This window comes from Callithrix jacchus, chromosome 8, assembly GCF_049354715.1.
Source record: "Callithrix jacchus isolate 240 chromosome 8, calJac240_pri, whole genome shotgun sequence".
Classification (NCBI taxonomy): Eukaryota; Metazoa; Chordata; class Mammalia; order Primates; family Cebidae; genus Callithrix; species Callithrix jacchus.
Window position 1 is genome coordinate 38616123 of NC_133509.1, and position 12985 is coordinate 38629107.

Genomic DNA, 12985 nt, shown 5'->3' on the forward strand with positions numbered 1-12985 from the left:
GATGACTATTTTGTGCAAGTGTGGTGCTAAAGTGGCATAAACTCAGTTTATTAAGTTTATTAAATAAGCTTTTACTGAGTACTTTACATAGAACTGGGGTATAGAAAAATTTATGGCAGAGGTTAAAGATGAAAGTATCATACTAGGATGAATTGGGGTTATTTTTTAAAAGGTTGCTACAGAAGGGTAATTTTTAATAGGTAGCATTTGGAAGTGTACTTGTTCTTAACACTGTGGACACATATGCTCCTGATAATGCATGGTTTATTCAGACAATGAATGCTGTGTTTTCAGTAGGAGGAGATGTAATGCATCCTGATATTCCTAATAACTTTCTGAGACTACTAGCAGAAGGTTGGTAGACTATTACATTCTCTAAAGTAAACATTTTAAAGTTAAATGTTTTTATTACAGAGTAGGGTAGTTAGTGGAAATTAAAATGGTGTATCAATTTCTTTGTAGGTTTTGATGATGAAACAGAAGATCAGCAGTTAAGACTCTATGCAGTTCAGTCTTATCTCACTTTACTAGACATGGAAAATGTGTTCTATCCACAGAGATTTCTTCAAGTTATGAGTTGGGTGAGCAAAGTACATTAAATCATAAACTTTTATACCATTTTTTTCTACAAACCAAGTGTTAACATATTTCCTTCAGAAACTATTCACTGGGCCAGGCGTGGTGGCTCACACCTTTAATCCTAGCAGGATTACAGAGGCCAAGGCGGGTGGATCACAAGGTCAGGAGTTCAAGACCAGACTGGCCAACTTGGTGAAACCCCAGCTCTACTAAAAAATAAATACAAAAATTATGGTGGCAAAAAAAAAATGGTGGCTTGTGCCTGTAATCCTAGCTACTTGGGAGGCTGAGATAGGAGAATTGCTTGAACCAGCACCCGGGAGGTGGAGGTTGCAGTGAGCCAAGATCATACCACTGTACTCCAGCCTGGGCTACAGAGCGAAACTCCATCTCGAGAAAAAAAAAAAAAAAAGAAACTATTCACTTCTACTCAGCTAACTCCTTCAGCTGTCAGTTTTTCAAATGGCCTCCATCTATCACTTAACTATTTACTTCTTCGTTTTTTCTCTCTGCCATCTCACTTGTCTGGTCTTTTAAATATGGGTATTTACTTAATTTCTGTTTGTGTTTACAATGTTTTTGTTGTGTTTTTTATGTGAGTCCATGTTTGAATATTTGAATACTCGTTTATCTGTAATATATTAGTTTTATTTTTTAAAAATTATACAGTGAATTAGTTTAAACAAAGAGAAAGTGGTTCATCTTTAAGAAGCATTTTCAAGGTACCAGGCAGAGTGCTGAATGCTTATATTATTAACTTTCGTTTTCTTTTTCTTTTTTTTTTTATTTTTTAAGTCTAGGGTACATGTGCAGGACGTGCAGCTTTGTTACCTAGGTAAACATGTGCCATGGTGGTTTGCTGCACCTATCAACACATCACCTAGGTATTAAGCCCGGCATGCATTAGCTCTTTTTCGTAAAGCTCTCCACCCCCACCACCCTTCCTTGACAGGCCTTGGTATATGTTGTTCCCTTCCCTGTGCCCTGTGTTCTCATTGTTCAGCTCCCACTTATGAGAACATGTGGTGTTTGGTTTTCTGTTCCTGTTTGCTAAGGATAATGGCTTACAGCTTCATCCATGTCCCTGCAAAGGACATGATCTTGATCCTTTATATGCCTGCATAGTATTCCATGGTATATGTATACTACATTTTCTTTATCCAGTCTGTCATTGATAGGCTTGTTTTCTTATGCTGCATAACAATGTTACCACAAACTTAGTGGCTTAAGACAATACAAATTCATTATCTCATGGTTTCTGTGGGTCAGGAGTCTAGGCATGGTTTAGCTGGGTTCTCTGCTTACGGGTTGCAATCAAAGTGTTGGTTGGGACTATTGTCTCACCTGAAGCTTGACTGGTAAAGAATCCACTTTCAAGCTCGTGTGGATTTTGGCCAAATTCATTTTCCTGTGGCTGAGTTTTTGTGACTGAGGGTTTCACTTTCATACTAATAACTGTAGGCTGTCCTTAGCTGCTAGAACTGCCTTCAGTTTCTTGCCATGTGGCCTCCCACCAGGGCTGCCTGCTTCATCAAAAGCCAGTAGTGGAGATCAGTTCTTTTACAAGACAAAGGTCACAATTTTATGTAATATAATCACATGTAATTATGTACACCCCATCACCTTTATGTAATCTTTCTTGTGCATATGGGCGAGTGTTTCTTTAGGGGAGATTTAGAGAAGTGATATGGTATGCATATTTAATATTTTATAGTATTACAAAATGTTAACATGTTAGCTTAAATTTTATCCAGATTTTTTTACATAAAATTTTTTCTTTTCTCATTTGCAGATAAGTTAAAAGACTAAGATAATAAATATGCTTTTAATTTTAATTTAGCTTTTTCAGTTAATTTTTTTTTTTTTTTTTTTTTTGAGGCAGAGCCTTGGTCTGTCACTCAGGCTGGAGTACAGTGGTGCAATCTTAGTTCACTCTAACCTCTGCCTCCTGGATTCAAGTGATTCTCCTGTCTCGGCTTCCCAAGTAGCTGGGATTACAGGTGTGTGCCACCGCACCTGGCTAATTTTTGTACTTTTAGTAGAGATTGGGTTTCGCCATGTTTGACAGGCTGGTCTTGAACTCTTGACCTCAGGTGATCCACCTGCCTTGGCCTCCCAAAGTGCTGGGATTATAGGTATGAGCCACCATACCTGGCCCAGTTAAATATTTTTAACTACATTTGTTTTACCATGTCTGCATCTATAGGTATATCTAGGTCTACCTATATACAATTTGTTTTGCTGAGCTGTTTAGAATTGAATTGCATACACTGTGACACTTCACCCCTAAAACCTCAACATGAATCTTCTGTGAATGACGTAACTATTAAACTGTTATCACTCCTAAGAAGTGTAAATAGTAATTTGTTAATGTCACCTAATATAATATCCATACTCTGATTTATCAAGTTATACCAAAAAATGTCTCCTGGGGCTATTATTCTCCTCCTTTCAGTCCCAGGTCCAGTTGAGGCTCACAAATTGCCTTTACTTATGTCTCTTTAGCCTCTTTTAATTTATAATGAACGCCACTTTATTTGGGTTTTTAGGACATTGATTTGTTTACTTTGTTTTGGATGACTACTGTTAACTTACAGAAGGTCCTACATTCTAGATATCTGATTATTTTTGTTCAGGTTAAACATTTTTAGTGAGAATACTACATAGGCAATATTGTGTATTTCCTACTACATCATGTCAGGATGTATAAAATGTCAGTTTGTTCACTTATTGGTGATTGTAAGTTTATAAGTTTGGATTAAGATGGTGGCCTGGTGAGGTGGCTCATGCCTGTCATCCCATCATTATGGGGGGCAGGAAGATTGCTTGAAGCCAGAGTTTGAGATCAACTTGGGCAACAAAGTGAGACCTAGTCTCAACCAAGGGGATTAAAAAAAAGATGGTGACCTCCAGATCTTTGCATTGTAAGGATGTCTTTCTTTTTTGTAATTTATAACTAATTTGTGAGGTATTCTATGAGGCTTTCTTTACTCATTGCTTTACTATTGATGATCCTTCCTGAATTTATTGGTTTTTGTGGCCATTGGTTTTTTTTTGTTCATGAATGTGGCATGTCACTCCACTTAATTTAGATTTTCTTTTCTTTCTTTCTACAGCATACAGGTCTTGTACAGTTGACCGCCCTCCCGCCCCATCTGTAGTTTTGCTTTGTGAAGTTTTAGTTACCTGTGGCCAGTCATGGTCTGAAAATATTAAATGGAAAATTCCAGAAATCAACAATTCCTAAGTTTATGTGTCATCCTGAGTAGGATGATGAAATCTTGAGCCATCGTGGTTCATCCTGCTCTGCGCCACCTGGAACCTGAATCATTCCTTTGTCCAGTGTATTGATGCTATATATACTACCTGCCTGTTAGTCACTTAGTAGATGTCTAGGTTTTCAGATCAACTGTAGCATTATTGCAGTGCTTATATTCTAGAAACCTTTTTTTACTTAATCATGGCCCCACAGCACAAGAGTTGTGATGCTGGCAGTTTGGATATGCCAAAGAAAAACTATAAAAATGCTTCCTTTAAGTGAAAAGGTCAAAGTTCTTGACTTAATGAGGAAAGAAAAAAATCATATGCTGAGGTTGTAAAGTTCTACAGTAAGAAGAGAAATTGTCTCTGTGGAATTGTGAAGAAGGGAAAAAAAATCATGTTAGTTTTGTTGTCATACCTTACACTACAAAAGTTATGGTCACAGTGCATGATGAATCCTTAGTTAAGATGGAAAAGGTATTAAATTTGTGAGTAGTGGAAGATGTGAACAGAAGTGTGTTCCAATTGATGGCAGTTGGGTTCAGTACTATTTTCGGATTCGGGCATCCACAAGGAATCCTGAAGCCAATCCCCTTTAGATGCAGAGGGTCAACTGTATATACAAATACAATAGTTTTGTATTTTTATCTTGTATTCTACAGTCTTGCTGATCTAACTTAATAGTTCTTGGAGTGTTCTTGAATTTTATCTAGTGTCATGAGGGCTGTTGGTCTGTAGTCATTTTTGTGGTATTCCAGTTTTGGTATCAAGGTAATACTTGTTTCATAGAATGACTTGGGAATGTGCCCTCCTATTTTCTGGAAGAGTTTGTATAAAATTGCTGTTAATGCTGCTTTAAAAATTTGGTAGAATTTTTCAGTGAAACCATCTGGATTTGTAGATTTTTGGGGGAGTTATTAAATTACAAATTCAATTTTCTTGAAAAAAATTTCTTAACTGAATTTTCATTCAATAGTTCAGTGTTTTTTGTTTTGTTTTGTTTTAAATTTTCCTTGGGACTTACCCTTGAATCATGGATTATTCAGAAGAGTATTGTTTAGTTTCTGAGTATTTAGAAAATTTCCTGTTATTTCTGTTACTGATTTCTAGTTTGATTTCATTGTTATTAGAGAAAATACTGTGTATGGTTTCAGTTCTTTCAAATTTGAGGTTTGTTTTACAGTTCAAGGTACAGTATATCTTGATATATGTTGGTTGCTTCAAAAGTATCTGTTTTGCTTTTTCTGAGTGGGATGTTCCATAAATTCTGTTGTGATGGTGGTGTTGAGTTCTATATCCTTGCTGATTATTTGTCTAGTCCTAACTGTTGAGAGAAGGGTATTGAGATCTTCAGTTCTGTGGCCTAGTTGACACTGTGAGGGGGTGGCTTGCTGAGTAGTGGGGAAAATCCTGACTCCTCCTGGCTTCCACTGACACAGTCCCATCAGAGAAAGGCAGGGGCACTGCATTTCTCCTTGGTGGAGTTAAAGTGCAGGCTCCCTGCCCAATCTCCACTGACACTGTGGGAGAGTAGGCCTCTCTACAGCTCAGTGGTGATGAAAGTCCTGATTCCCCACTCAGCCTTCTCAGTTGCCTGGTGGGGAATTTGGGGAACCACTTATAGCCTGGTGAGGGTGGAAGTCTTGATTCTCCACTCTGCCTTTGCTGGTATGGGTGGGGTTGCAGATTTTTCTGTGTGGTGCTTGGCTGGAATAAGAGGGTTATTGTCTGAAAGATTTCTGTCCTTTTGGCTTATTGACTAGAGGGCAGGCTCATCTTGGGGCTTTTTGTCTGTACCCATTGGCATTTCTAGGTTTCTGGCTCTCCACAGCCAGTCTGGGATAAATGAGACAACAGATAGTCTGCTGTATGTTTTATATGTAATATCAAGGGTTTTTAGATGTACTTAGTAGGAAGAATAGGGATAAAAACATCTTCTCCATCTTCCCAGATGCAGATGTCCATTACCACTGATTTTTGAACTGGGATTCATGTTACCTTCTCTTCTGGAGCTACCTGCCATCTTTTATTATACTGTTCCATCTAAAAATTATACTGTTTAAGGATTGAACTCACTAGTCCTATTTCTTTTTCCATCCTTCCTTCTTACTAGCTCTGCATTTTCCCTTGCCTATCACTCAGCCTCCCTCTTTTCTTGCTGGTACCAACATTATACCAAAGACATAAAATTATTCCATAAACACCACTTAGGAAAGTGTATTAATCTGTTCTCATGCTGCTATGAAGAAATATCCAAGACTGGGTAATTTATAAAGAAGAGATTTAATTGACTCACAGTTCCATATGGATGGGTAGGCCTCAGGAAACTTAGAATCATGGCAGAGGCACCTCTTCACAGGGCAGTAGGAGAGAGAATGAAGCCAAGTGAAGGGGAAAGCCCCTCATAAACCATCAGATCTTGTGATAATTCACTATCAAGAACAGCATAGGGGAAACTGCGCCTATGATTCAGTTATTTCCACCTGGTCATGCCCTTGACATGTGGGGATTATTACAATTCAAGGTGAGATTTGTGTTGGGGACACAGATCCCGAATTATCAGTTTATTAATGATTCTAAAACAGGAAATTTCCCTTGACCCTTTTGTGGGCCTTGAGACAGGGTGCTTCACTTACTCATCCTGTAGCTCTCAACCCCTTGAGGGAAGGTAAGCATGCAGGTGAGCGGGTGCCAGAGTGAGTGCTTTTGGGCTCTGGCTGGAGCAAAACTGTGCGACCCCATGGCAGCATCTAATGGGGAATACCCGTGACTCCCAACAATCCAGTGAGCATGTTACAGTGCTCTTTTAACTCTTCCATCAGAGATGGCTTAAGTCTTAACATCTCAGTGGGCTTTTTTAAATCTGCACTCACTCCTGAGCTCTTCAGGAAAAATGAGGTTGCATGAATGAGTTGAAGGATGGTAAATGTGGGGGATTTTATTGCCGGTGAAAGTGGCTCTCAGCAGGAAGGGGAGCTGACAAGGGGACCAGGGCAGGGAAGGTCATTTTCTCTGGAAGTCCAGCTGTCTGTGGCTGGATTCTTCTTTGAAGTTACGCCGTCAAGCTGTCCTTCTGAAATCAAGCTACTTCTCTATGACATCCAGCTGCTGCTTTCTCTATGCTGGCTGAGTTCGGGGTCTTCATAGTACAGGATGGGGCTGGGCAGGGCCATGGGTGGTTTAGGAAAAGGCAACATTTGAATGGGAAAATAGGGATATTAAGTTCTCACTTTGGGTGGTGACCTCAGGCTTTTTGGATTGAGGGTGGGGCTTCGCCAGGGACCCTGCCCTTTTTTGCCTAGAATTTCTCTGCCTCCTGTCCCTGTGAGTTCTTTCACTTACAGGATTGTATGTTACCTAAGTTAGATGTGTGACATAGTTAAGTATTGTTTTTTTGTTTTGAGATGGAGTCTTGCCCTCTTTGCCTAGGCTGGAGTACAGTAGTGTAATCTCAGCTCTTTGCAACATCTGCTTCCCAGGTTCGAGTGATTCTCCTGCCTCAGCCTCCTGAGTAGCTGGGATTACAGGCATGTGCCACCACACCTGGTTAATTTTTTTTTTTTAGTAAAGATGGCATTTTACTATGTTGGCCAGGCTAGTTTTGAACTCTTGACTTCAGATGATGTGCCCACCTCAGCTTCCCAAAGTGCTGGGATTATAGGCATCAGCCACTGTGCCCAGCCAATAAATGTTTCTTCAAGTCTCTTCTGTGGACTGTCTACTTAAGAATCAGCTGATGCTTATTCACATGTGTATCCTTGGGGACCACAAACATACTAAATTAGAATATCTGGGGGAAGAGCCTAGAAATCTTTATTTTTATGAAACACCTCAGGTGCCTCTTACGTATAGTAAGAACCATCATTATGTGAGAACTTAAATGCTTACTGTAAAATAATAACAATATGATAGTGCTTATAAAAACCAACAACCAACTCTAGAAGTTCAGAAACTTGTAAAGGTATGCTGCTTTATACATTGTTAATGACAATGATGTGGAAAGCCATTTTGAATTCTTGGTATGATTTTGAATCTAAAATATGCAGTTGTATCTTTATGTAATAATTTTTTCACCATGAGAGGATGTTTAATCTACTTTAAATGCACTCTAGCAGTAGGCACTTTGTTTAGATTTGAGTATAGTTTACCGTGTAACTTGATATTTTTATATAAATATCTCTGTTTTATTTACAGGTATTAGGGGAATATTCCTACCTCTTAGATAAGGAAACGCCAGAGGAAGTTATAGCTAAGCTCTACAAGTTACTTATAAATAACTCTGTGTCTTCAGAAACAAAAGCCTGGTTAATTGCTGCAGTGACTAAATTGACACCTCAGGCACACTCTTCTAATACAGTTGAGAGATTAATCCAGGAATTTACCATATCTTTGGATACTTGTATGAGACAACATGCATTTGAATTAAAACATTTGCATGAGAATGTGGAACTTATGAAGAGCTTGCTTCCAGTTGACAGGAGTTGTGAAGACTTGGTGGTAAGACATTGGTGTTCTATCTCTTTAAAAATTGTGTCATCATTAAACAGAGTAACTTTGCATTTGTGACATATCAGGAATATATCAAAATATGGTTTCTGTAGCATTTAAGGTGAACTTTGGAGTTTTTTCTTACATTAGTATGACAGAGAATTTGAGAGCTTCCATTCAGTACTGATTCTAAATAGGAAGAAGAGTGTCTCTTCTGGAGAACTGCAGTGAAGATATTTATATCCTGTGACAATCTCTTTTAATATAGAATAACTCAAGAATTTCTTTCATTTGTTGACTTTAAAAGACATACATATCTGGAGTACAAATGCTACTTTGATACATGCATAGAATGTGTAATACATAAATCAGAGTATTTAGGATATCCATCACCTCAAACATTTATTATTTCTTTGTCTTGGGAACATTTCAAATCTTCTCTTTAGTTATTCTGAAATATACAAATAATATACAATTATTATAGTCACCCTGCTGTGCTATCATATACTAGAACTTATCTAGATATATTACTAACCATTAACCAACCATTCTTCTTCCCTTCCCCCCATCCTTCCCAGCTTCTTTAACCATTCTATTCTCTACCTCCATGAGATACACATTTGTGACTTCCACATATGCATAAGAACATGTGATACTTGACTTTTTGTGCCATGCTTGTTTTAATTAATAGTGAAGTAAGTCCCATCCATGTTGCTAGAATATTATTTGGCTGAATAATATTCCATTGTGTATATATACCACATTTTCTTTATCCATGTGTCCACTGGTGAACACTTACGTTGATCCCATATTTTGGCTGTTGTGAATAGTGCTGCAGTGAACATAGGGGTGCAGGTATACCTTTGAAATAATTATTTTGTTTCCATTGGATAAATACCCAATGGTGGGATTGTATGGTAGTTTAATTTTTATTTTATTTTTAAAAATCTCCATGCTGTTTTCTATAACGGATATCTTAATTTACATTCCTACTATCAGTGCATGAGCTTCCTTTTTTTCTGTATCCTTGGCAATATTTATTATTTTTTATCTACTTGATAATAGCCATTGTAACTGAAATGAGATAATACCTCACAGTGGTTTTGATTTGCACCTCCCCTCCCTGATGATTAGTGATGTTGAGCATTTTTTTTTGTTTACTTGTTGGCCATTTGTATATCTTCTTTAAGAAATGTCTGTTAATGATCTTTGCTCACCTTTAAATGGGATTATTTGTTTTTTTGCTGTTGAGTTGAATTCCTTACATATTCTGGATATTAGTCCCTTGTTTGTAAATATTTTCTCCCATTCTACAGATTGTTTCTTCACTCTCTTGAGTGTATCGTTTGTTATGCGTACGTTTTTTTACCTTAATACAGTCCCATTTGTCATTTTTGCCTTTTTTGCCTGTGCTTTTGAAGTCTTAGACATAAATCTTTGCTTTGACCCATGTCCTGAAGCATTTCCTCAAAGTTTGCTTCTAGTAGTTGTATAGTTTTTGATCTTACATTAAATTATTTAATTGATTATGAGTTGATTTTTTTATATGGTGAGAGATAGGGATCTCGTTTCATTATTCTGCATGTTGGTACCAAGGCTTTTCAGCACTATTTATTGAAGAGGATATCGTTTCCCCAGCATATATTCTTGGCACTTTTACCAAAAATCAGTCAGTCATAAATACACAGATTTTTTTCTGGATCTCTCTGCTGTTCTATTGGTTTGTATGTCTGTTTTTATACCAATACCATGCTGTTTTGGTTACTACAGCTTTAGTATATTTTGGAATTAGGTAGTGTGATGCTTCCAGCTTTGTTCTTTTTGCTTAGTATTGCATTGACTCTTCAGAGTCTCATGTGGTTCTCTACAAATTTTAGGGTTGTTTTTTCTACTTCTGTGAAGATTGTCATTGGTATTTTGATAGTGCATTGACTCTGTAGATTGCTTTGAGTAGTATGATCATTTTAACAATATTCTTGTGATCCATGAGCATGGGATGTATTTCCATTTGTCTGTATCCTCTTCATTTTCTTTTATAAGTGTTTTGTGGTTTTCCTTGTGGAGGTCTTCTACCTCCTTGGTTAAATTTATTCCAAGTATTTTTTGTTTGTTTTGGCTAGTTTGTTATTGGTGTATAGAAATGCTACTGATTTTTGTATGTTGATTTTGTATCCTGAATCTTTACTACATTCTTTTATTAGTTCTAGGAACTTTTTGTTGAAGTCTTTAGGTTTTTCTGTATGTAAGATCATGTCATCTGCAAAAAGGTACAATTTGACTTCCTCTTTTCCAATTTAGATGCATTTCTTTCTTTTGCCCAATTGCTCTGGGCAGGACTGTGTTGAATAGGAGTGATGAAAGTGGGCATCCTTGCCCTTTTCCAGTTCGTAGAGGAAGTGCTTTCAGGTTTTCCTTATTCATTGTGATATTGGCTTTGGGTTTGTCATATATGGGTTTTATGATGTTGAGTTATATTTTTCCTAAGCTTAATTTCTTGTGAGTTTTTATCATGATGGGATGTTGGATTCTACCAAATGATTTCTCTATATCTATTGAGATGATCATATGGTTTTTGTCTTTCATTCTGTTGATGTGAAGTGTCACATTTATCGATTTGTGTATGTTGAACTATGCTTGCATTTCTGGGAAAATTCTACTTGATCATAGCGTATTATCTTTTCGATGTGTTATTGGATTTAGTTTTCTAGTAAATTCTACTTGATCATAGTGTATTTTTTTAAATGTGTTATTGGATTCAGTTTTCTAGTATTCTGTTGAGAATTTTTGTATCTTTGTTCAACTGGGATATCGGCTTGTAGTTTGTTGTTGTTTTGTGCCTGTCTAGTTTTGGTATCAGGGTAATGCTGGTGGCCACATAGAATTGAGTTAGGAAGAATGTCCTCCTCTTCAATTTTTTTGGACTAGTTTAAGTAGAGTTGGTTATTTCTTTATATTTGATAGAATTCAGCAGTAAAGCCATCTGGTAAGCTTTTCTCTGTTGGGAGACTTACTGTTACTGATTTAATATTGTTATTCATTCAGGTTTTCTATTTCTTCCTTGTGGAATCTTGATAGATGTGTCAAGGAATTTATTCATTTCCATCAGGTCTTCCAGTTTGTTAGTGTACAGTTGTTTATAATAGTCGGTAATAATCATTTGTATTTCTGTGGTAGCCATTGCAATGTCTCCTTTTTTTTTCTGGTTTTACTTATTTGAATCTTTTCTCTTTTTTTCTTTATTAGTATATCTAGCAATTTATCAATGTTGTTTATTCAAGATAACCAAATTTTTGTTTTATTGATTTTTTTGGTCTTATTTTAAGTCTCCATTTTGTTTATTTCTGGTGGTCTGATCTTTATTATTTGTTTCCTTCTACTAATGTTGAATTTGTTTTGTTCATCCTTCCTAGTCCCTTGAGGGGCATCATAAGGTTATTTCTTTGAAATCTTTATACTTTTTTGATATAGGGGTTTATTGCTATAAACTTCCCTCTTAGCACTGTTTTTGCTGTATTACATAGGTTTGGGTATGTTGTATTTGAGGTTCCATTTTTATTAGAGTCAAGCAATTTTTTAATTTCCTTCTTGATTTCTTCACTGATCTGATTGTCACATAGGAATATGTTGTTTAATTTTCAGATATTTGTTTAGTTTCCAAAGTATTATTGATTTCTAGTTTTACTATGTGCAGTTTGAGAAGATACTTGCTATGATTTTAATTTTTTCAACTTTGTTGATACTTTTTGTGGCCTAACATATGGTCTGCCCTGGAGAATGTTCCATGTGTTGATGAGAAGAATGTGTATTCTGCAGCTGTTGTATAAAATGTTCTGTAAATATGTAAGGTCTCTTTGGTCTAGAATGCAAATTAAATTTGATGCTTCTTTGTTGATTTTTTGTCTAGATGATCTGTCTTATTCTGCAAGTGATGTTTCCAACTATGATTGTATGAGGTTCTATCTCTCTCTTGAGCTTTTGTAATATTTGCTTTATGTATCTGGGTATCTAATAATATTTACTTGATATATATTTGCTTCAAAGTTGGGTGCATATGTATTTACAAATGTATGTTTTTGGTGAATTGATCCCTTCATCATTATATAATGACATTTCTTGTCTCCCTTATGTTTTTTTCCAAGTCTGTTTTGTCTGATGTAACATTAGCTACTCTTGCATGCTTTTTTGGTTTCTGTTTGCATGGTTATTCTTATTTATCCCTACACTTTGAGTCTATGTGTGTCTTTACAGGTAAGTGAGTTTCTTATAGGCAGCATATAGGTGGATCTTATTTTGTTATCTGTTCAGCCAGCCTATATATTTTAATTGGATAATTTAAACTGTTTTCATTAAAAGTTGTTATGGATAGGTGAGGATTTACTCCTGTCATTTTGTTGATTGTTTTATATATTTTTTCCTCCTCCACCCCCCCTTCTTCCTTTTTTAATTGTTTACCTGTATGGATTTTTTTTGTGATGATAATATTTGATTCCTTTCTCTTTCTCATTTGTATATCTACTTTACCAGTGAGTTTTATACTTTCATGTGTGTTCATGTTGGTAGATACCTTTTCACTCCCAGACTAAGATTCCCTCAAACATTTCTTCTGGGTTGGTCTAGTGGGGATGAATTCCCTTAGTTTTTACCTGTCTGAGGAAGA

At 36.5% G+C, this 12985-nt stretch overlaps 1 protein-coding gene across 1 annotated transcript in view; it reads left to right on the forward strand.

The window, feature by feature from the left end:
* The window catches only part of AP4E1 (adaptor related protein complex 4 subunit epsilon 1), a 97882-nt gene that overhangs the window by 40999 nt on the left and 43898 nt on the right, over positions 1–12985 (forward strand). Inside the window, exons 12-14 of the mRNA XM_002753482.7 lie at positions 242–354; positions 463–581; positions 8035–8337. Of these exons, the coding sequence (XP_002753528.3) occupies positions 242–354; positions 463–581; positions 8035–8337 (535 nt within the window). The remainder of the gene's footprint in view (positions 1–241; positions 355–462; positions 582–8034; positions 8338–12985) is intronic.